Consider the following 25,562-nt stretch of genomic DNA (forward strand, 5'->3'; position numbering starts at 1 on the left):
GTAGAGAAAGCAAACATTCTATATTTATAGCTTAAGAGTAGCATATCATTAAATATTATATATCCCTGGGACAAAGTAAATCTCTCCTTAGGGGGGGAAAAAAAAACTAATAAAAACTCTAAAGAAAGCCTGGGTAGTTCACTTGTCAACAGCCATGATCCTCAGGATCCCCAGGATATGACCAGCATCCTAACCTCACCACTCATCCTAATGACCACTTGCTCTTTTTACACTTTTCCTTGCAGGGCAGCAATAAAGTTCAAAGGAAGAAGCCAAATCTGCTGGTAGTGTACATGACTGATTTCCTCTGCTACATTTAACTAGCACTATTTGCAGTTTGTTGCCCAAAGAACAGATGTAATCTATGAGAAATATAAAAGCAGCTCAGTTATATTGGAAACTAAACCCTAGTTTCACTATCATCTATCTTCACCATTAAGGCATACCAGACTACTAATAGCAGAATCTTTTGCTTAAAAACTATTTTTAAAAAATCTCACCTGTACTTATCTTGTACTTTCTGCTTTATATCCTGTAGAGAATCTTGGGAAATATCTCGTTCAAGGTAGCCTGAAAGCACCTCTGTGGCATTCTCTAGATCTGCTTGGTTATTCTACAAGAGGAGGAAAAACATACAGTAAATTTTGGCTTCAAAATAAAATTGAAAATCAGAACCTCCAATCAGAAAGGATATATGTACCCCTATGTTCACAGCACCACAATTTACAATAGCTAAAATTTGAAAACAACCTAAGTGCTCGTCACCAGATGAGTGGATTAAAAAACTGTGGTACATCTACACAATGGAATAATACACTTCTGTAAAAAAGAAAGAACTCTTACCATTCGCAACAGCATGGATGGACCTGGAGAGCACTATGCTAAGCGGAATAAACCAGTTGGAGAAAGATAAATATCCAATGACCTCACTCATTTGTGGAATATAATGAACAACATAAACTGATGAACAAAAATAGATCCAGAGACAGAGAATCATCGAACAGACCGTCAAATCTCAGAGGGAAAGCAGGAGAGGGTGGGTGGTGGTGGTGATAAAGAGATCAACCAATGGACTTATATGCATGTATATAAGCATAACCAATGGACACAGATGCTACAGGGGTGAGGGCATGTGTTTGGGGAGAGAGGTCAATGGGGGGGAAAGAGGGACATATGTAATACTTTAAAAAGATTAAAGGAAAATAAATAAATAAATAAATAAATAAATAAATAAATAAATAAATAGATAAAATAAATAAATAAAAGTTGAAAAATAAACCATCTTAGCTGCTTCCTTGCCTATTGACTGCTTTCAACACAGATTCCATAATTTTTACATGTGATTTTAACTGCACCTGTAAAGTTCTTTATTGCTTTTACCTCTAACAATTTGTTCTATTTTTTCAAAGACAATTTGTTAAATGTTAAAAGAACTAAAGATTTAGCCATTACCTCTGAAAGAATATCAAGGACAATTTGAAATTACTTAAAAAGTCTCTAGGAATCTTCTAGTTTTGAGAACTGCTATTTGCTAAAACTAAAAGGGGAACTTGAGGAATAAATAGAAACCCATTCTCGCTTATGTCTGGCTGTACCTACTTCTTATAGGAGAATGCTGTATGGAAGATTAAAATATTATCTCTTACTCTATACATTTACCCATCTAAATTCCTATCTGCTAGTCAGTGTTGCTGTCTAGTCATCTAACAACACCAATGTTTCTTGTATCAGTTTTAAATGAACATATCTTCTTGAAAATCTTTTACTGTTTAAAGCCTCCTTAAGTCATTACATAACCACCATATTAACTTCTAATACCACGTATTAGTTTTGTCTAAAAAAAGGCTTTGAGAACTATGACATATCAGATGATATATAAATAATCTACATGGGTTGTCTTTTTTTTTTTTTTTAAATATATTTTATTGATTTTTTACAGAGAGGAAGAGAGAGGGATAGAGAGCTAGAAACATCGATGAGAGAGAAACATCGATCAGCCACATCCAGCATACCCCCTACTGGGGATGTGCCCGCAACCAAGGTACATGCCCTTGACCGGAATCAAACCCGGGACCTTTCAGTCCGCAGACCGACGCTCTATCCACTGAGCCAAACCGGTTTTGGCGGGTTGTCTTATTTAAACCTTATATAACGTCTTAGAAAATTATTAACTCCATTTTTAAACTAATATAGAAGAGGTTAAGTAATCTGCTCCAAGTCAACAGAGCTAATAAGTAATGTAGTCAAGATTCAAGTTCAGGGCTGACTCAAGTCTACACAATTAATAGCTAGGTGGCTAACACATATCAATTTGCATGTAGTTTAGGACAAGAAATTTAAATTTTGTGTGCTTTCCTAATAAATACATTTTTAATCTATACTTTTTGAACAGATAGGAACCTTTAAAACTTTCTATATCTTTATCTATGAAAGACCAAATAGTCCTATGACACAAGGTGGGTCCTTTTCCCACTCAGTAACTATTCTTACCTCAAAAATAATGGACTGGTTATTCTTTTTGAGGTAGAAAGCGAAGACATAAGTGTACATGAGTGTGGCACGACACTGGCAGAGGACATCCACTGCCTTCTTCAGGAACTGCACCTCAATCCAGGACATATTGTGCTGTTGCATCTCTTCCATTTTCTGCTTCACCTGAGCATACAGTTTGTGCTCAAAGCGTAGACTCTGCATGTGGTTCATATAGCGATTACAATAGAACAGGTATCTCTGCAGGGCTGCCCTAGACCGCTGACACATAAGAAAAATTAAGATTACATAATTATGACAAATATATTATATATAAACAAAAGCTGATAATCACATTTACTGATGAAAGTATAGGATTTTGGCTAAAATCAGGAAAACAGACATTTTCTGCTAGCTTTATTTAATACTGCTTTGAATGTCTCATAGCTGTATTTTCTAATATGGCAGCCACTAGAAACATGTGCCTATTAAAATTAAAAATTCAGATCTTTTTAAGAATGCATATATTTTATTGATTTCAGAGAGGAAGGGAGAGGGAGAGAGAGATAGAAACATCAATGATGTGAGAGAATCATTGATTGCCTGCCTCTTGCACGCCCCCTACTGGGGATAGAGCTCGCAACCCAGGCATGTGCCCTTGGCCTGAATCGAACCTGGGACCTTTCAGTACACAGGCTGACACTCTATCCATTGAGCCAAACCAGCTAGGGGGGGTGGGGGGGGAACAAAACAAACAAAAACAAACGAACAGTTTTTTAGTATTCATAGCCACATTTAGTCAGTGGCTATTGAATTGGACAGTGGTAATAAAGCACATTTTCATCATTATAGAAAATTCTATGGAATATCACTGTTTTACACTGTGCAATAAAATATAAAATAAGCAAGAAGCATCAATATTTTGAAGTAGAAAACAGAGAGGCATCCCTGGCCAGGTAGCTCAATTGGCAAGTGTCATCCCTATCAACAAAAGTTGCGGGTTCCATCCTTGGTCAGAATCAACCAGTGAATGCATAAATAAGTGGAACAACAAACTGATGTTTCTCTCTTTCTCCCTTCCCCTCTCTTTCTAATATCAAAAAAAAATTTTAAATTAGAAAACAGAGAAGCAAACAGACATCTTATAACTCCCGATATACTGTAAAACAGCTAAGAGTTTTATGTCCTTTCCATACCACCTTCCTCACCAAACTGAGACTGAATTTAAGTATATGAAATTAACCATCACTTTCAGGAAATACAGGGATAGAAGAACCTATTAAATGACACTAGAGAGCTGCAATCAGCAAAATAAAAAATATGAAAAATGCCCTACAAATAAAGGCAAGGAGGGAGGGAGGGAGGGAGGGAGGATTTAAAGATTAGAGGAGACTCAAGAGATATCAATCAAATCCATTTTGTGGACCTGTGTGGATTCTGATTTGAAGCAATTATTTTAAAAAATTATGGAATAAATGGAACAATTAAACACTGGAGAGTAGACAATACTAACAAAGTATTGCTTTCAAACAATATAGAGTATAATTTAAACATAATATGCTATAATATATAATAAATATATATACAAACAATTGGTATTTAGTTACAGTTAAAAAAATTTTAATCAGATGAAATAATACCAAAGAAACAATATAATATCTGGACTAGATTTGCTTTATATTATTTATCACACTGCAAAAATAATTTACATAGGCCTCTTCCATTACAGCGTACATCTCCAGAGGAGCCAGAATTTTTAAAAGTAATCTTAGCATGGCTCAGTGGTTGAGTTTTGACTATGAACTAGGAGGTCATAGTTTGATTCCCAGTCAGGGCACATGCCTGCGTTGCAGGCTTGATCCCATCCACCCCGAGGCAGGTGGGGGTGATGGGGGTGGGGGTGCATATAGGAGGCAGCCGATCAATGATTCTCTCTCATCACTGATATTTCTATCTCTCTGTCCTTTTCCATTCTTCTTTAAAATCAATAAAAATGTTTTAAAATACATAAAATAAAAAGTAATCTTATTATGTATACCTAATATGTAGAAAATTATTATAAAAATGTTTATTACATGCTACCACTATGAAAAGGTTTCTTACCAGATACATATTTCTTTTCTTTTACCATCCCTTTGTCTCTCTTCCTCTCCTCATGCCTTAAAGCTAATTAATAGCACAGACACTATTAACATGATCTATATCATACAACATTGAAACATCTCAAAAAAATCTATACAAGCCATGCTACTTCAAGAGTCAGGTAGGTATCAAAACCAATGCTTACACACTGGAAAATTATGCCAATTACATCAATCATTATTAAAAATTGTCATTATATATCTTAATACAAAAATTAAAGCAACTAGATGTAAAAATACATAAATGAAAAATAATTTTCCTGGCATTTTACCTACTCCCATGGTTGGCAAACTGCGGCTCGCGAGCCACATGCGGCTCTTTGGCCCCTTGAGTGTGGCTCTTCCACAAAATACCACGGCCTGGGTGAGTCTATTTTGAAGTGGCGTTAGAGGTTTAAAAAATTTGGCTCTCAAAAGAAATTTCAATTGTTGTACCGTTGATATTTGGCTCTGTTTGCCGACCACTGACCTACCTTAAAGCACTAATATTTTCAAGCCTGTCCCAAGATGAAATTCCCAAGATGAAACAGAAAACCTAAATAGCCATATTAAAATGTATAGGACTTAATTTAATTTAATTATGACCAACAATTCTTAAACAGTTTATTAAAATAGGTCTAAAATTTAACATGAAAGAAAATCCATACCATCACTGCAAATAAAACAAACTTAAAAATAGATATACATATTTTTGTTGCTTTCAGAGAGGAAGAGAGAGGGAGATAGAAACATCAATGATGAGAATCATTGATCGGCTGCCTCCTGCACACCCTACAATGGGGATTGAGCCCGCAACCTAGGTATGTGACATGACAAGAAACTGAATCATAACCTCCTGGTTTATAGGTCGATGTTCAATCACTGAGCCAAGTTGACCAGGCAATAAAACCAACTGTTAAATCAAACAACAGAATCTAGATTGAGAAAACCAATCGACATGAAAATACTTTGGAAAACAAACAAGAAATCTGAATGCTTAGACCAGTAGTAAGACACATCCAGCTGCTATTTTTGTAAATAAAATTAAGTCTGTGTTCCTAAGATACTTTAAGTTTTTATCACACACACACAAAAATGCCATTTTCTCTATAGTCTTCCTGTATTATCATATTATGGAATTTGAGGATAATAATTGGCTTAAGTTATGAGCTGTTTGTTCTTAATTTCTCATTTATTGATTCACAATACACTTATTCAAATGTAATAAACTATTCAAAATCAGCCACGTATATCAAATCAATCCATCAACAATACCCCCCCCCCCCCTCCGATTTTTAGAGAGAAGAAGGGAGAGAGAAAAACATCAATGGGAGGGGAAAATATTGATCAGTTGCCTCCTACATGTCTACTACTTGGTGATTGAGCCAGCAACCCAGGCATGTGCTGTGACTGGGAATCAAACTGACAACCTTTTGATACACTGGACAAAGCCCAATTAACTGAGCCACACCATCTAAAGCTATCAATGGTAATTTAATTTTAGCAAACATCTTTCAAATTAATTTTAACTTGAATTTCACTGGTTTTGGAGTTCTCTTCGTTTAGTTGTATAAAAGCATAAGAGTTTACAGATTTTTTTTTTAAAAGTATATTCTATTGATTTTTTTACAGAGAGCAAGGGAGAGGGATAGAGAAGCAAAAACCTCGATGAGAGAGAAACATTAATTAGCTGCCTCCTGCACACTTCCTACAGGGGATGTACATGCAACCAAGGTACATACCTTTGACTGGAATCAAACCTGGGACCCTTGAGTCTGCAGCCAACACTCTATCCACTGAGCCAAACTGGCCAGGGCTACAGATGGTTTTATGTTTAAACATATTTAAGTAAAATTACAATGAATATAAACTAAATCAATACTGGAATTTGCAGGTATTTTCCCCTTTAAAAGGACCACAAATATTGTCAAAGTCTATGAACCACTACTTATCATTTATAAATACAAAAAAAAATTTCCAGTCTCAAAAAACAAACAAAAAGACATAGAAGTTTCACTTCTAACAATAGGACAGATTATGTTTCTCTCTCTCTCTCTCTCTCTCTCTCTCTCTCTCTCTCTCTCTCTCTCTCTCTCTGCTGTATTTATGGTATTTTTTTTATTGTACATAAAATTTAAAAGAATATTTAAGAAGTAAAACAAGAGCCTGGCCTGTGTGGCTAAGTGGCTGAGCTTTGATTTATGAACCAGGAGGTCAGGATTCAGGTCAGGGCACAAGCCCAAGTTTTGGGCCTGATTCCCAAAAGGGGGCATGCAAGAGGCAGCCAATCAATGATTCTCTCTCATCATTGATGTTTCTATCTCTCCCTTCCTCTCTGAAATCAATAAAAAAATGTTTTTTAAAAAAAGTGAAATAAGAAGCAACAGGTCATGTTCTGAATTATATCCTTGCAAGGAAAACCATTTGGAAATATTTTGGGGACAACTAGGGAATTCCAATATGGGAAGGGTGGCATGTAAGGAATGCCAGGAGTCTGTAATTGTGATAGAATCTTAGGCTGAAAGGAACTCAAAAATTATTGGATCTAAATCTACACCCAAATTGTTTCAATCCCTTCTATAATAGTGGTCGTGTCCCCCATCCTGTGATAGGTAATTCCCCATCTCCCGAGGCAGTCCATTCCAAAAGAGCTTCTTAATGAACGAGGTTAAAAAAATAATAATAAAAAATAAGTGAGACTGCATATAAATAGCAACAGACTATTGAACAATTACTGTTCTCTAGTCTCCTTGTTGGGGAGGGAAAATCTTGACACCATGACTACTGAAACCTGGAATGTTTAGATAAAAAGAAAGCAGACACAAATAAATAGAAATGCTCCTGATATGCATTTTGGATAAGTTTCCCTTTATAAATGTACATAGATACTCAGTATTTACTGGGATATATTCCCATGAATCTTTTAAAATTGAAAACTCCTGCTAATTTATTCCTTAATAAACATACAATGCTCATTCTAGTCAACTGTTATCCCAAAATAAGTATACTTACCTCCTGTGCATCTCTTGCTGCCTTTGCATCATCCTCATTATAGCGGTTACAGTTGTACCTTAAAGTAAGAAGATTTCATAAATAAAAAAGAGAACAGAATTGTAACCTGGATTTAGAGATTATTTAGAACCAATATTCTGCTTTCTACAGATACAGATAAACTGAGGTGCTAAATACCCAGGATTCTATCATTATAAAGATAGTTACTATACTGAAAGGTGCTCAGTGTTAAATCTAATCCATACCTAGTGCTTGAATTCTCTCTGTAATAGAGTATCAGTCCTCTGTCTAATAATAGGGAATTTCCTACTTTCTGGGTAGTCCATTCCAAATCAGCTCACCTATAATCATTAGAAAATGCTGTCATTTTAGAACTTCTATTTACTGACTGAAATTTGAACTTCTAACTCTATTTCTGAATAAAGGGATCATCTCATCTCCTAGGCTATTATATAGGCCAAATATTTCCAATTTTCTAGAGTTACTACTCACCTTCTCTTTTCTTTTATAGACTAATAGTTGATGAACCACAACAGTAATAGATGCTATTGCTATTTGCTGTATATGCTATTACAATTTATAAGTGTCACTGAAAACTGAATGATATATAAAGTGAGGAGCTGGAGGAAAGAGAAGTCAGTGGAGATGAATAAGATAGGCACTTCCCTTGTCCTCCTTACTCTCTACCTCTTCTTTTATGGGAGCCTATTTATGAAAGCAGCTGGTATTTATTGAGTGCTTACAATATACAAAACACTTACTAAGAACTTTAAATGTATTATCACATTTAATTCTCTCAGCCATCTTGTAAAATGTGTATTATTATCATCCTCACTGAGTAGATAAAGAACTAGGTTTTGAGACAATAGGTAAAAACTAAAGTTGCAAAAATACAGTTTCAGAGCTGGGAATTAAATTCATGCATACCAACCATGCTCTTAACAAGTGAGTACATTGTTCACATGTTGTTGTCATGTCTCCAGAAACTTTTAACAGTGATCTTTGTAAATATCTCTCTTTGATGTTAACCCAAATGAAATATTAGTTTAAGAATTTCATCAATGAAACTGATCAGAAAAGTAGTATACAGTTTATGTAGAGAGAAAAAACCACAAAACAAAACAGAGAAGGACAAAGCCTTTCATCAAACCAATAAAGCATTCCATTAGGCTTAGAAAGACACAAATCCATTATCTATACTCCAAGATATCATTTAATTAATCCCAAATACCCCCCCCCCCCCTCTCTATATTCACAGCCCAGGCCACAAACTTCTCAGTTTACAATGAAATATCTTACTGAGGTCAGTAAAACATTCCCTAATCCATCATCCTAATAATACCATTGGATTCTGGGATTTAACAGAAGAGAAAAATTAAAGTTATGTGGCTCATATGTAGTTTGTGGAATCACAAAATTTGGAAACTTGAACTACCTATGTTGTCTGCTTCCAGTCTTTGGTATCTCTCTATTTTTCAAAATTACTCAGACCAACAATGTCTCACTGAGCTCATCTTCAAGTTTTTAAAATAACCCAGACCATAATTTACCTTGGTCAGGAGATTCATTAATTTCCCCCCAGCTTGGATTATAATCTTCTCTTACCAATAATTATCCTGCTCACTTTAGCCCAAAGATCACCCCTCCTTGCCCTATACTGGTCAAATATTAGCACCTCTTCTTAGAATCTGATAATCCTTAAAGTTTTTCCTTTTTGTTTTATCTTATTTTTTTTTTTTTAGATATTTATAAGCCTCAATTCATTCTGGGCTTTACTCTGCCAACATTACTAAGGATTTTAAAGCAGAAGAGCAAATAAGAATCATCTATACTTCTAACTTAGAAAACTGATAGTTCTCTTGGGATACTATTTTGAAGATTCTGAAGCATTTTCAGATTCAAACAAGAAAGCAGAGCATTCCGTTTGTAATCCTAGCCATGGCAAAAAGCATTGTCTTAAGTTCGTATCTTTGTCATTGGGACTTGAACCTACAATTTATTCCCCTCCCATCCATCCTCTCCTCTACAAAGGAGCCATAATCATGAGATAATGTGTGTAAGAACATAACAGAGATCTTTTTCATCTAAATAACAGATCTGATCATGTCATGCCCTTAAAATCCTTCTGATATTGTTCAAACTACATTTCTGACACCCTGATCCAGGCCATTGTTTATTCTTTGGTATCCATTTGTTTTGTACCTTTTGGTTTTCAATACAGCCCGTTTAAAATTTAAGTTGTGATCAGAGATTACCTTACACACAAAAATACATCTCTTTAATAACTCTTCTTCAACATTCTTTCTCCTCTTCATTAGGCTTTAAAAAATATACTAGACTGAATTTATTAGTTTCTGAACATTCTAATCCTAGTTTGCCTTCTTAAAATTCAGAGTATCTGTCTGGTGAAAACCCAAACACCCTTTCATGGCTCTGACAGTAGCAAAATCACTTTCTTTACTTTCAATTAATTTTTACCTAGCTTGGAATTAATTTCAGACAAGTAATCCCTCCTCATACTATTCCTCTAGTTAATGAAACTATTGAAAGTTCCAATAAAACAAACAGAGAAGACTGGCTATTGTCTGAAGTTCATATCTTTGTCATCTGAACTTGAACCTACAATTTATTCCCCCCCACCCACCCTCTATAAAGCAGCCACAATCATGAGACAATGTTAAGTAAGAACATAAGAGAGAGCTTTCTCATCTAAATAGCAGACCCGATTCATGTCATGTCTCTAAACTTCTTCTGATAGTGTTCAAACTACTTTATTCTCAATCTACGTTCTCTTTTCCTATTCCCCACAACTTATGAGGGACCACAAAGTAAAAGACCAATAGGGGATAGGCAGATAAATCAGTGAAATAGGTCATTTGAATATTATGATACTCAAATATTTTCACTTTTACCACAAGATGTACTAACTCCTATTTTTCTCAAAATTGATGGCATTCCCAGTCTAACTTACATTTCTCCAAATCAGTAAGAAATATGCATGGGCCCTAGCTGGCTTGGCTCAGTGGATAGAGCAGCAGCCTGTGGACTGAAAGGTCCCAGGTTTGATTCCGGTAAAGGGCACATGCCTGGGTTGAGGGTTCAATCCCCAGTAGTGGGCGTGTAGGAGGCAGCTGATCAATGATTCTCATCATTGATGTTTCCATCTTTCTTTCCCTCTTCCTTCCTCTCTCCAAATCAATAAAAATATATTTTAGCCAAAACCGGTTTGAGTGTCGGCTGCGGACTGAAAGGTCCCAGGTTCGATTCCGGTCAAGGGCATGTACCTTGGTTGCGGGCACATCCTCAGTAGGGGGTGTCTCTCTCTCATCGATGTTTCTAACTGTCTATCCCTCTCTCTTCCTCTCTGTAATAAAAACAATAATATATATATATATATATATATATATATATATATATATATATGTATATTTTAAATTAATATGCATGGAGCAAAGGTATATATTTCTACTAAAATGTGGTTAGTGCCATCATGATAAATGCAAATGCTATTAAACTTCAGTTTTGGGGAAACATAACTAAAAAGGAAAGGCTAGCCATCAATTCCAGGTGATTGCTGCCAAACAGACATGCCGGCCTGTGCCTATGTTTCAAAAAGAAGTCAAAAATCTGAAATGCATTGGGTAATTTTCCAAATTTGGGACAAACTTTTTGACAGGGCAAAACACACTTGCATGCTGGGTTTTGCCATCAGTCTCTTAGTTTTCTTCAACTGTTGTCTGGAGAGAGACATATCAGACAATGCAACTCTTCTCTGAATAAATCACGCATGTTCACATCATTCTACCTTTGTCCATGCTGCTCCTCTTGTCCTGAATGTTTTCCTAACACTTTTTCAACCAAATGAACTTAGTCCTCCTTAAAATTCATCTCAATTATTACCTCATCTGTGAAATATGCCTAATTAATCCTTCTCTCTGGATATCTTGAACTACTTTTTACACTAATCAATCACACACTGTATTCATTTAGCTAGCTTCCAAGTTAGATGGTGATTTCCATGAGGTAGAAACTTTATTCATAATATGCAGCATTTATCACATACTTATGTGAACATATCCTTCCCTTCATTTCCCCAACCTACCAGGCAGATCCATGTGGTTCCCAAGGGCCAAGACACACCCAGCAAAACTCTGCTTTACAGTTCTGGTTTCGACAGACCATGTGATTACAACCGCCATCCTTCTCAATTGTGACATGGCATTTGGGACATTCCTATGAAGAGAAACTATAAAGTTGGTGTCAATGCTACACTAGGTTGTATTACTACCACTGAGAAGTATCCCATTCTAGATTTGGTTTATTTTTGATATCACATTTATTGTGATTAATACATGTAAAGCACTTAGAACAGCATAGAATAATTAATAAGCACTACTGAAAATGAGCTGTTTATCATTATTACTGTCTGTTAAGATGCACAAGAATTTAAGGATTTTAGTGGGGTTGGCAGACAAAATATTTTTAAAGTACTTTTAGCCATAGACAGTAATAATACTATAGTTTTATGGAAGATAAAGGTTTGTTCATGTAAATATAGTTCTCTCTCTCGTGTCATTTAAAAATAATTATTGAGTACTTCTTGTATATCACATTGTTCTCAGTGTTTTATATGCATTAATTTATAATCCTTATAGTAGTGGTATTCTTATTTCCATTATTCAGATGAATAAACTAAGGGAGAGAAAACAAAGAAACTAGTCCAAGTTCACAAAGATAGCAAATGATAGAGTAAGGATTCACACTCAAGCAATTTGGCCTCAATAGGCAAGTGGAACTTGCAAATTATTTTTGTGGCTACTGAGGTTCCCAACTTCCTTCTGCCTAATATTCTTGCTTTAAATTCTTCTCATTGTGGTCCATTTATAACTACACAGGTTATGACCTTTCCCCCTTGTATCATTTTCTTTTTTGCTAGTGAGCCAAAGTTATTAACCTGCATGCCTACTGTTTTTGTCTTTTAAAAAAATCTAGAAAAACCAAACACCCATTATTTAAAAGAAAATAAAGATATAAAGCTGTGTTTTTGCTGTATTTGTTTGAAGTCTGTAACAACCACAAGGCGGAAGTAGTACTCATTATATTATTTATACAATTCAGCCTTTGTGAAACAGACTACACTGCCCATAAACTAGTTATTTGAAATAAGTCAATATGTCAATTTTTAATCATACATTTTAACCAGTTAACTACCACGCAAAAAACGAAAACCATCCCGACAAGCCATGGTATTTTAAATTTAATTGAAAAAATCAATTTGCAATAAATATTATAAAAATATTGCTAACAATTCGGATGTTCCTAAATATTTTCAGCTAAAATTATCGCAAAAAATGATTTTAAAGTTGGTCAGGGCTGCCACTTAGGGAAGACATTTTGTTTTATAGATGTGTGTGGCGTGAAGGGAAGGTCTACTGTTTACATCTACAGACACTTATGGTGTACAATGGGTTAAATCAAAATCAAAATTTTTAATAAGAAATTGTACATTTTCTCAAAGAAGCAAGTTCCAGGCCTAAAATATGTTTCACTCTACTTAGTATTTTCGTTATAATTAACCAAGTAGTATGAAGTTCTCAATATGTTAGGATACCATCAACAACCTGCATATCTGTTTAAGGAGATGATAATAAAAAGTTTCTGAAACTTCTCAAGAAAAAAACACCTCTTCACCTTCACCTCAAAACTACCAAGTTGAGCCCAGCCAGGTTGATGCCCAGTGGCTGAGCATCAACCTAAGAACCAGGAGGTTATGAGTCCATTCCTGGTCAGGGCACATGTCTGGGTTTTGGGCTTGATACTTAGTTGGAGGCATGCAGAAGGCAGCCAATCAATGATTCTCTCTCACCACTGATGTTTCTATCTTGCTCTTCCTCTTCATTCCTCTCAGAAATCAATAAAAATAAAAAACAAACAAAAACCCACCAAGTAGGTAACTTTCTTATTACAAACTAGAGACTTGGTGCACAAAATTCGTGCACTCAAGGTGTGTGTGTGTCCATCCCTCAGCCTGACCTGCGCCCTCTCCCAACCTGGGAGCTCTCGGACATCCTTAGCATTACCAGAGACAGGAGAGGCTGAAGGGCACTCCCCAGTGGGTATCTGTCCCGTGGTGATCAGTGTGTGTAATAGAGACCAGTCATTCTGCCATTTGTTAGATTTGCATATTAGCCTTTTATTATATAGGATTACTATTCTTCCTCAATAATCTATCTTCTAATCAAACATATTCAAACATATATTTCCTCCTTTAAACATCTTGGGGGTTTAAGAGTATTTGTGATTTCTTTAGATGTAGAAAGTGGGTGAGAGTTTAAACAAACTAATGAAAATATAGCTGCCCTATTCTAAACACTAGTTTTACAAAGAATATTTAAGGATTCTGAGGCTTTAATGAACATATCTAGTGGAGAAATCCTCAATTTTCTTTTTTTTCTTTTTTTTTTTTTTAAATCAATCTTTATTGTTCATATTATTACAAAGGTTCCTCATTTCTTCCCCCCTCCACCAGGTTCCCACCCCACCCTCTGCCCCCTCCCCATCCCCCATTGTCCTCATCCATAGGTGCACAGTTTATGTTCAGTCTCTTCCTCCCTCCCTTTCCCCGATAGTAAATCCCTTTTCAGATAGTAAATCTGTTACTTAGCATTTTCTCATATCAATAATACCTCCACATGCCCAATGATACACTTCACACAAAAGACATTTTCAAATAGGTCAACCAGCCTCATCCAGGCCCCACCCAAGGCACTCACAGATCAACACCCCAGCGCTATACTAACTCAACACATCCAGATCTAAGCCTTCATCACTTGATTCAGCAGACCCTCAAGTTCCCGCAAAAGTTTCCAGCCATGTCTAAGAGGCAGCCGTGGGCAGGTACAGGCGAGGAGCGAGCTGTTTCGGGCCTGGCTGCTCCGGGCCTGGCCTCTGTTGCTCTGGTTCGTTCCACAACCAGCTGCTCCGGGTCTGGTCACTGCCGCTCCCAACCTAGTTGCTCTGGACTTGGCTGTTGCTGCTACAGGCCTGGCCGCACCCGACCCGGCTGCTCTGGGACCGGTTGCTCCAGTCCCGGCCGCTCCGGGCCTGGCCGCTCCCAGCCTGTCAGCCACTGCTCCGGGCCTGGCCGCTCCCAGCCTGGCAGCCACTGCTCCTGGCCTGGCCGCACCAGACCCGGCTGCTCCAGGCCTGGCCGCTCCCAGCCTGGCAGCTGCTGCTCCGGGCCTGGCCGCTCCCAGCCTGGCAGCCGCTGCTCCTGGCCTGGCCGCACCAGACCCGGCTGCTCCGGGCCTGGCCGCTCCCAGCCTGGCAGCCGCTGCTCCGGGCCTGGCCGCACCAGACCCGGCTGCTAGAAATCCTCAATTTTCAAAACAAGCTAGGAAATTTTTTAAAATAACAAAAGTAACCACACTTCCTGTCACTACAATAAGGTTTTCAGCAATGCTCATGATGGTTTTAGAGAGCACAAAAATATTTCAACCATACAGTCCTCAAAGATGTGTGCGTTGTACCATGTGAAAGGACTTAAGTTTCACTGCTAATGCTTTCTGAAAGAAAGAAATAAATATGCATTTTTAATTTTGGAGGGTAGAGCAGGATACTATTGTTATAAAATTATGTGTTAGCCTTCATCATTTAAGCATGCCCTGTGCAAAGCTATAACTAACATAGGCTAAACAACTCAGTATTATTTAAAGCAGTGGTTGCCAACCTTTCAGACCTCATGGACCACCAGTTGGCAACCACTAATTTAAAGCATCTTCTTCACATTTGAAAGGCAATACTAAAAATGAACAGCTCATTAATAACCTTATTGTTCATCATCTAAGTCACTTTCTATTTGGATGGGATATAAGATTGAATTTTTTTTCTATTCAGAGATTGGCTGGTACACAGTTGGGGTTCAAATGCTTGTTCATTACTTAGTGATAGGAAACAAGGGTGTTCAAGATTACTTGCATTTGTAAGATTTGTGTCTAGAAGTGGTTCAGGGTCATAAAGAGACCAGTATCCTGAGCAATGCACTTAAAAATAAAACAAGACGCACACCACATATAAAAGTCAAGGGATACCCATATTATACCTACATTTGTATTTCTTAAGAATCAGGTCTCATAATAAGTCATATTATATAAGTTTAACATGTTAAAAATGTTATATAATAAAAAGTTATTCAGTTACTCTGACTAAATGCTGTTCTAAAAAAATAATCCCTTAAATTAAACCCTGAGAATTTTTAAAGGCAGAAATGCAAATTAGCCTAATAAAACCAAGCTAGGTGGAATAAACTCTACACTACATTTGTATACTAAAAGGAAGCCAAGAACAATAAGAAAAAGCAATATAGTAAATGTCAGGGTAGAAAAATTATCAGCTTTTTCTTCTATAGGAAACTAATGCTTTTCCATGAAAAGAAAAATTTTAAAGTAGAGTCATGTGCATATTACACTATAGTATTCAATAAAATAAACTCAAAACTAAAATAAAGAAAAAATTTATTTTATCCAGGCAATAATTCTGGATAAAACAAAACAAAATAAAAAAACCGTAATTGAGAAAAAGGTAAAACAAGGCCCTTAACCAGGTAAACTTACTGTTTTTTGCTAATGCTGATGTACCTGTCCTTATCAGTTCATTACCACAAGTTTACTGAAGGAAAATACCAACCTTTGTGTTGGCTGCAATCCAATTAGAGGTTTCACTGTCATCATCACACTTTTTAATCCACTTCTTCAACCACTGTTTGGGAAAAACACACAGAACAACAACTGTTAGATTACAACAAAAGACTTTATATAAATCACTTCAACACATATTCAGTCAAACTTACATATAAAACCCAAAGGACAAGATTATTACTGGGTTTACTTCCCTTTAAATCAAGGAAATCCTATAGTTTTAATATCAAGTATATAAAAATTGAACCAAAGGAGGACTTTCTCAGGCTGAATAGAATGGAGAACCTAGAGCTTGATTAGAATTTCAGCTCCAAGGTGTGCCATTCCCCTTAGCCAAATACAAAGCCTACTAAAGGAAGGTGCCTTAACCATCATTATCCTGATACCAAGAGTTGACTTATTCCTAAGAAATGCTCTATAATGATCATTTAATGTAATAATCATTTGAAATAAAAAGGGCAAAATAAAATCTTTATTACTGGATAGATAACAAAATTGTGGGCTGTAGTTTTCAGTAAACAAGTCTTAGAAGTGCTCCTTGTTACTTAAAAATGAAAATGCCAAACTTACCTTACATTTAACAGGATCATGCCAATTTTCTCCACAGTTAAAACTGTTAAGTGACATAAGAGTTAAAAGAATTAAGTCCCAACTACTGTAAAGTATGTAAGCACACAAACAACTTCATGCTCTAAAGTTCCTCAATAGTTTCACCAGTTTCCAGTGACTGGCAAATACAAAGGTAGGAACCATGTCTATTTTATTCTACAATAAATTATTTAGAATTTAATATTAGGATCAGAGTATTTTGTGTGTGTGTGCGCGCGTGTGTGAATGGAGAATGGCTATAAGCATGAAGACATGCTTAGATGATAATTTCATAACAAATGACTATCTAAACAGCTATGAAACTGTTAAAGAATCAGATTATTTATATTTTTCTGATAGTTTTTAAGATGGCTTCTCAGTACAGTCATTCTCAAATTGAAGCCAAATTGAAATAATTTTCATTAAATTCAACTTAAATGTCAACCATGCTTCAATAGCATATATTGTCTTATTTAACACCCCAAATAAAGAATAAAAGTCTGGCATTGTAAGGTAATATGTAACTTAGTACTATTGCACCATAAGCAATATATGGGAAGCAAACAGGCCACCGTTTGCATGATCCAAATGAACATCAGTCAGGTAGAGGTAAACTGTACCAAAAAGGTGTAAAATAAAAGAATGTGACTAAATATTCTCTAAGAATATACTAATTATTAATGCCTTTTGTTTTCTAGGCAAATGGTATATACATTTGGAAAAAAGTATAAATTAAGAATAAACACAAATTTTATGAAAACATAACTAGGGAATAGCTGATAAGTTATCTAATAAAGTAATTTAGGGAAGCCAAAAATCCTTTACAAATAACAGAAACAAAGTGCTATTCATTTAACCGAAGTCAAGATAATGGTTATGTCTAGAAAAGATGAGAAATGAGATGGAGAAGGGAACCAAAAGGGTTCAAACGTATCTGTCATGTTTTATTTCTTATTAAAAACAAAATACTGCCGAAACCGGTTTGGCTCAATGGATAGATCGTCGGCTTGGGGACTGAAAGGTCCTGGGTTCGATTCTGGTCAAGGGCATGTACCTTGGTTGCGGGCATATCCCCAGTAGGGGGTGTGCATGACTCTCTCTCATCGATGTTTCTAACTCTCTATCTCTCTCCCTTCCTCTCTGTACAAAATCAATAAAATATATTTTAAAAAAATACTGATTTTGATTAAGCTGGGTTATAGTTACATAAGTATTCATTGCTCTTATTTTTTATACTTTAATCTGTATTTAAGATATTTCACACTAAAAATATATTTGAAAGTAGGTTTGGAATCAGAATCCACCCCCTCTACCTGATAAACTATAAACAATAATGTATATTTAATAATTACCAAAACAGCATTTATTTTACACCTATTTAATGTCTGTAAGTTTACCTGCTATTTCTGACAATATTTAATATTAGTGATATATAAGTCTAATTCTATAAATATTTGAACAAAAACAATAACAACAACAAAAAAAGAATGGTATGCAATACCAATAAAGTATCTGTTTGCTAGCTCTAGAGCTCCTTGGCTTGACTGGCTTCTCATTCCTAACAGATCCACAAAGGAATGGAAGGTCATCTTAGTTCTCTAATATATGGTATAATTGGAAATTCCCTGGTAAGTTGAATCTAGAATCCAAAGGCTGAAGTGTATGCAATAGAACTCCAAGAACCCAGGTTATGAAGAAAGCTGGGGCCAGAGGAGCTAGAGGAAAACTCTTAGTTAAAAAGCATATCTAAAATTAAGCATGTTCTACCATTCCAAATTTACCTGAACATTTTCTTCTTAGGAATAATTAAACTTGTCAGAGCAAAGGAGATTTTTAAAAAGTCCGGACTGTATATTTTATTCCTAAGAGATAACTTTAAAACAGAGCAAGAGCCATAAAGGAACCAAACATAATTTGACAAAATAAGCAATCAGAAATGAGAATAATTGAATTCTTGTCCCAGGTCTATAAGCTTGTTTCCATTTAAGTTCTACTGGAACACACAGGAAAATGAGATTATAACTGTACTTTTTACCACCAGATATAAAACTTAGATCAATAAGGAAAGAAGAAAGCTATTTAGGAGTGACTTTTAAGTCTAATGGTTATTTGAAAGAAATACACACTATTTTAAAACAATAATACCTACTTCCCTCCTTCCTCACGTAAAATTTTATTCTCTATTTTACTTCTAAGAATAAATAGAAAAGCAATGCCCACTATTCCAATTTAAGAAATCCCTTGCTTACCAAAACTGGCGCCCACATTTGCAGCGAACAGGCTTAGCATCAGGATATTGGACTTTAACAACATGGTGGCAATCTGGGGCAGGACACCACTTTAACAGTCTATTGCACTGAAACACAAGTTAGAAAATAAAAAATGACAAATTAAATTCTGATGCAAGATTTGCTAGCACATCAAAAATATTAATTCCCAAGCATAAGGGACTAAGAGGCTGATGGTGACATAAGCATATAAAAACCTGCCACCAATGCTCAGTTTTCCACAGCAATGCTTTTTAAATGTATTGTTGTTTTTTTATTTACTAAATTACCAGTTTATTATAAAAATATACAACTTAGTGAGGAAAGAATGAAGAAATAAAATGGAGTCACTATAGTTAAGTTGCTAAATTCCTAAAATCAAATAGCCTGAGGTATGAATAAATGATGCACTATTTTTTTTAAGATTATAGATACACCTGAAGAGCTGGTTTTATCAAACATTACGTACTTCTTGTTCTATCTTCAAAATACCTGTGAGAAACTTTGGTATAACTACTCATTAGGGAACCATTAAAAAGTATTAATTTGTTTACTAGAATGGTTCTATTTCAGAGCAATTTTCAAAGATGCAGGAAAATAATACATTCTTCAACTCAGGAACGGCATTTAGATGACACAGAATAATTTGAAACAAGCAAAGGGATATATATGAAAGTTCTCCCTTTGACCATAAAAAGCTCTTCTAAGAACAAAAGGCAGTTTCTAAACTATGGTACAGATCACATCTTAGTTCTTCAAAAGAAAATCAAGCTTCTCAAGCATTTTTGTTATGGAAAAGCATGGCAAAACCCTCTGCAACTGACTTGAACTTTACTGACAATTTCAAAACAAAAAATTACTATTCCTAAAATATGCTGATTTCTAGAAGATCTGCTTGAGTTTAATCACTAATAAAAATAAAAATCACTATAGAGTAATTTAACTCTAGAAAGAGTTAAAATATCAAGTTATACTGATGCTCCTATACTGGGGCTGACTACTTCCATAAAAAACCAGAAAGTAAATAATGGCCTCTGGGTTAATAATGGCCTCTCTTGCAAATATTCAACTCTGCCACTATAGCTCAAAAGCAGTATAAAGCAGCCCAGTCGGAGTGGCTCAGTTGTTGACCACTGACCTATGAACCAGGAGTTAATGGTTCGATTATTGGTCAGGGCACATGCTTGTGTTGCAGGCTCAATCCCCAGTGGGAGGAGTGCAGGAGGCAGCCAATCAATGATTTTCTTGTCATTGTTGATGTTTCTCTCTCTCTGAAATCAATAAAAACATATTAAAAAAAACTATATAGAACAAATGAGTATGGTCAGGTATATCTTTCTTTCTTTTTTTTTTCTTTTCTTCTTTTTTTCTTTTTTAAAGAAAAAAAAAAATATATATAATGTATTTTTTACAGAGAGGAAGAGAGAGGGACAGAGAGTAAGAAACATAGATGAGAATCATCAATCAGCTGCCTCCTGCACGCCCCCCACTGGGGATGTGCTCGCAACCAAAGTACATGCCCTTGACCGGAATCAAACCCGGGACCCTTGAGTCTGAGACAAACCAGTCAGGGCTATCTTATTTTTTTTAAAAAGGCAGGCCACAGTGTGGTGTTTCTCCTTTTTCCACATCCCGCATGGAAAAACAACAGGTTCCTGGGGGGAGGAGCTGGAGATTAAGAAATTAGAGAAAGAAAGAGATAAGAGGCAGAAAGATTCATAAAGCTGGGAGCTATGAGACAGTCACCCACCCCCACCTAGCTCCCAGCTTTATGAATCTTTGTGCCTCCTGTCTCTTTCTTTCTCTAATTTCTTAATCCCCAGCTCCTCCCCTCAGGAACCTGTCGTTTTTCCGTGCGGGATGTGGAAAAAGGAGAAACACCACAAATGGCACCCCGAACAGGGACCTGAGTATGGAGGAAAAAGTGAGGGGGTTGCTTCCATGATTTGTGCACAGATTAAGGTAAGTTTTGGGGAAGTGTATTGTGTACTGTGAATTGTGAATTCACTTGAATTAAACTAGATGTAAAACATTGGGTAATCTTTATAAGTTAAGACTATGCTCAAAGTTCATAGATGCTTTGTTAAGTGTAGTCAAATTCTTGATTTCTATCTTAAGTTTTGTTGATGAAACCTGGGAAAAACTCAGAAAGCAGTTGCATGACCAATACTCAGCAGGAAGTCCAGAGAAAATTCCTATTTTAATTGATGATGATCTTGATTCAGCACAGGAGAGTTTAAGAATGTCTAAGTGGGGTGCAGCCATGACCTTACAGCCTAGAGTGGAAGGGTGCGAATCTTTAAGAATACCATTTGCACCATCTCCACCTCCATGTGTAAACTACTTGTAAGCAGGTAGAAAGGATTAAAAGAATTTCTCAGCAACTGCCAATAATTCTTTATCTTAAAATCTTTTTTTCCTTAAAAATAAAAAAAATACATAAAAATTGAAAAAGTAAAAAAAAAAAAAAAAAAAAAAAAAAAGTAGGTGCCAGACCATTGCTGAAACTTCCCCTAAAGTAAGCAGGATGTGGGGGAAAGGAAGACACGTGGTGATCCAATATGAACGCCACTCCCCAAGACAGCCACCATAAAAGGCCTCATATTCGCCATCTTTCTTTTTCCAGCTAGTGACTTAAAGCTTTTACAAATTCATAATGCATTGGGGATTTCTGTGCTCATGAGAAGCAAAAAGGCCAGTTTAAAAAACGAGTGCGCATAGTTTTTGAGCTGGACTTAACTCTTTTCTGTGTACAGAATTAAAAACCCTAAATTTTTTAGCTTTAAAGATGGCAAAGATGAACTGGGAGAACGGCATTTTAAGCAGTCCCTTTTGAAATTCCTGCCTTGAGGCAAGTAACCAGCAGGAAGTAGATAACAAGCTTGCTTATGAATGGCTGATGTAAAAACTTAGTAAACCATATATGGATATAAATATTTGTTTGATTTTTTTTTCCATGTTAAAATTTCAAGGCCTTAACAGAGATGATTCTTGAAAAGCTCCAAGGGCCCGGAGTAATACAATAAATTTATTCTCTCTTCTTAAAGGAAAACTTTTTGAAACAGATATAATATACTTGAAATTGCATGGTATTATTCTACAATGTCATTATTATTATTGATATTTTACAACAGCATATTGTACAATTATTCCAAACAAACTTAAAAATCTATATATATTTTTTAATGTTTGGCAGCAATTTAAAAGGACATGAAAGGATTTAATTCCTTCCACTGTGTGGAAAGCCTCACTGGGAAGGCACTTGAGCATCCTATATTGGCCCTTCTTGCCTTATTTGCAAAGAGGAACCCTCTTCTCACAATTCAATTGCCCACAACTGTTGCTTGAGTTTTCAGTTCATGCTGAGGTTGAAGCCTCATGGTGAATGGTACCATGGATCTGTCTCTCGCACAATGGCGTGAGCTGGGCCTTCCCTGAAAAAACAAAAAACAAACAAACAAACAAACAAAAAAAAAAACACCTGGGTTCCCCAAGATATGTGATCTGTGTGCCAAGGCCCCGCCAGCAGGCAAGGGGATCCCAAGGCAGGTGCTGGACATGGAGGCCATAGGGGCATAGGCTACCAAGGAGACAGAACTGAACCTCACATCACCCTGCTTGGCCCTGGAGGATGGCTGGTTAGTCAATGACGGGTAAGACTCCTCAAGGGAGGGGCAACCTAAGACAGGCACAGTCGCAGGGGGCCATCAGGAGAGAACTTGGGGCTCAACAGAGTGGGACACAGATCCTCACCCCCCAACGTTGCAAGGGCTTGAACACTCGCCCCTTCTGAGGGAGGTCTCCTGCCCCATGGCTGCTTCACATGTCCAGCTCAGATTGAGACCCAGCTACAAACAAGAGACTTAGCCCAGCTCATATTGAGACCCAAGCAACAGAGAAGTGGCTGATGGGGACTGTCCTATAACTAATTATGGCCTAAATCCAGGAATGCTCAGGGCTTTTTCAAGGATGCACATAATCCTTTTCATTAATTTTTAGAGTAAACTAAAATTGTTGTGAGAGGGCAGGGCGGGGTGAGAGGGCAGCGCGGGGTGGGGCCAGCTCCACCCTAGCCCTAACCCAACCAATCAGGTCAGCCAAGGTAGTGGCACCACCCTCCCTATAAAACCCATTGATATGTTAAGTTCTTTCTCTTTCTCACCATGCCCTCACTGGTGTAAGTGGGACTGAGCTCGGACTAGTCCGAAATAAATACAGGCTTTCTGCAATTGCATTGGATTCGGCTCCCTGGTAGTCTTTGGGGTTTATGACACTTGGGCATTACATATGGGGGCCTTGTCCGTGATCTCCAAGACTGAGGGACTCTGAATCCGGAGAGCCTGTCTGGCCGCAGTAGAAGTGTGTGAAGGGATCCCTGTGGGAAGTGCCTGAAAAGGTCTAGCGGATGCGCTATTGAAGGCTACGGGCCGGAGAGATCAAAAGACGTTTTGATCCTCCTTTAGGAAAGACATAGAATTCCCTCTCAGGACGAGGTAGTCAGCGTGAGGCTGTCGTTTAGTTTTAGGCGCCGCTTCCATGGAGTTGGAAGGCTGTTCTTGGGGGGCCCCCCCGGTCTGTTCCTGTGTTCGTTTGTTTGTATGTTTGTATAAGGGAAAGGTTTCAGTTTGCTCTTGTTTGTAAATTTGCTATAAAAACTTAAATCTGAATGTATTGAATTGTTATAATACTGAAAATGTTGATGTGGGGAGTTCTCCTGGTGGCTGCTGTAATTTTATGTGTTATTTTATGGACTCACTCTATGGATGTTATGGGACAGACTCAGATTACTCCTTTGAGCATTGTGATTAATCATTTTCAGGAAGTAGAGGAAAGAGCTAACGATTTTAGTATGGAGGTCTGGAAGAACGAATGGCAGACTTGTTGTTCAAGTGAGTGGCCAACTTTCAATGTCGGATGGCCACCAGAGGGAACATTCGATTTCCCTACCATTCGCCGGGTTCGGAGTGTCATCTCTCAACCCAAGACAGGTTACCCCGATCAGCTCCCATACATTATAATGTGGCAGGACCTTGTGGAGAACCCACCCTTTTGGCTTAAGCCCTTTGTGGCTAAGCGCCCCTCGGAGCCAGAACCTATTTTTGCCTTACAGGGAACTGAGAGGACAAAGAAAATCACCCTGCCATCAGCTCCCCGCTACTCTGTCTTGCAGGGGGGAACTGAAGAATTAATTTTTCCTCCCTCCTTATCAGTTCCCCAGGGTGCTGGAGGAGGGACCTGACCCTCCCCCATTAAGGGGAGCAGATGCCAGGAGGAGAGCGGGAAGCCCGCCCGCCGCATACCAGACAAAGAGCCCAGAGGGAACAATCCGCCTTCGTCGCCGACTCCACTGTTAAAACTTTACCCCTGCGAGCCCAGATGAGAGGGGTGATCAGCCCCATCACTACTAGCCTTTCGCCACTAGCAACCTTTATAATTGGAAAGCTCAAAATCCTAAGTTTTCTGAGGAGCCAGCGGGACTTATTAATCTGTTGGATTCTATCATTTTTACCCATCAGCCAACCTGGGACGACTGCCAGCAGCTCTTGCAGGTCCTATTCACCACCGAGGAGAGGGAGAGGATCCTTAATGAGGCCCGGAAGCTGGTTCCAGGCGTAGATGGGAATCCTACCACCAACCAGGCTCAGATAGAAACCTCTTTTCCTCTGACTAGGCCTGAATGGGATTTCAACACAGCAGAAGGTAAGGAGAGGCTCCGGGTCTACTGCCAGGCTCTAATGGGGGGTCTCCGGGCGGCTGCCAGAAAGCCGACTAATCTGGCTACGGTAGGGAGCGTACAGCAGGAGAACGATGAATCTCCAGCAGCCTTTTTAGAGCGTATCATGGAGGCATTCCACACCTATACCCCCATGAATCCAGAGGTTCCTGAGAGTAAGGCAGCTGTTATTGTAGCCTTTGTAAACCAGTCTGCTGCAGATATTAGGAGAAAATTGCAAAGAATAGATAACTGGGAGAGAAGAGTCTGCAGGACTTGTTGGTGGTGGCTGAAAAGGTGTACAATAATCGGGAGCCCCCTGAAGATAAACAGGCTCGCAGGCAGACCCGAGACCTGGCTAGGATCCTGTGGGCCACCACTACGGACTCCCCTGAGAAACGGGACCTCCACCTCAAACGATTGAAAGAAGGGTAAGGAGACCTCCGGGGAAGGGAAGTGGAAACTGCAGAAGGATCAATGTGCATACTGCAAGAAGATAGGGCATTGGGCTCAAGAATGTCCTAAGAGAGGCAGTGGGAAGGGGAGCAAGACAGACCGAGTAAAGGTCTTGGGGCTTGATGAACTAAGTGATTAGGGGAGTCAGGGTTCGGACCCCCTCCCCGAGCCCAGGGTAACTCTTAGAGTGGAGGGACCCCTGTTGACTTCCTTGTTGACACCGGAGCGCAGCATTTGGTCC

At 37.7% G+C, this 25,562-nt stretch overlaps 1 protein-coding gene across 2 annotated transcripts in view; it reads right to left on the reverse strand.

Annotated features, from left to right (window-relative positions):
- Positions 1 to 25,562, reverse strand: part of ARIH1 (ariadne RBR E3 ubiquitin protein ligase 1) — a 138,689-nt gene that overhangs the window by 11,350 nt on the left and 101,777 nt on the right. For both annotated transcript variants that reach the window (XM_084897937.1, XM_084897938.1), the window contains 7 exons: positions 19,135 to 19,241; positions 16,868 to 16,910; positions 16,287 to 16,358; positions 11,704 to 11,834; positions 7,602 to 7,659; positions 2,491 to 2,751; positions 501 to 613 (listed from right to left, as the gene is read on the reverse strand). In XM_084897937.1, the coding sequence (XP_084754063.1) occupies positions 501 to 613; positions 2,491 to 2,751; positions 7,602 to 7,659; positions 11,704 to 11,834; positions 16,287 to 16,358; positions 16,868 to 16,910; positions 19,135 to 19,241 (785 nt within the window). The remainder of the gene's footprint in view (positions 1 to 500; positions 614 to 2,490; positions 2,752 to 7,601; positions 7,660 to 11,703; positions 11,835 to 16,286; positions 16,359 to 16,867; positions 16,911 to 19,134; positions 19,242 to 25,562) is intronic.

The sequence above is a fragment of the Pipistrellus hanaki genome (assembly GCF_964339955.1).
Source record: "Pipistrellus hanaki genome assembly, chromosome: 1".
Classification (NCBI taxonomy): Eukaryota; Metazoa; Chordata; class Mammalia; order Chiroptera; family Vespertilionidae; genus Pipistrellus; species Pipistrellus hanaki.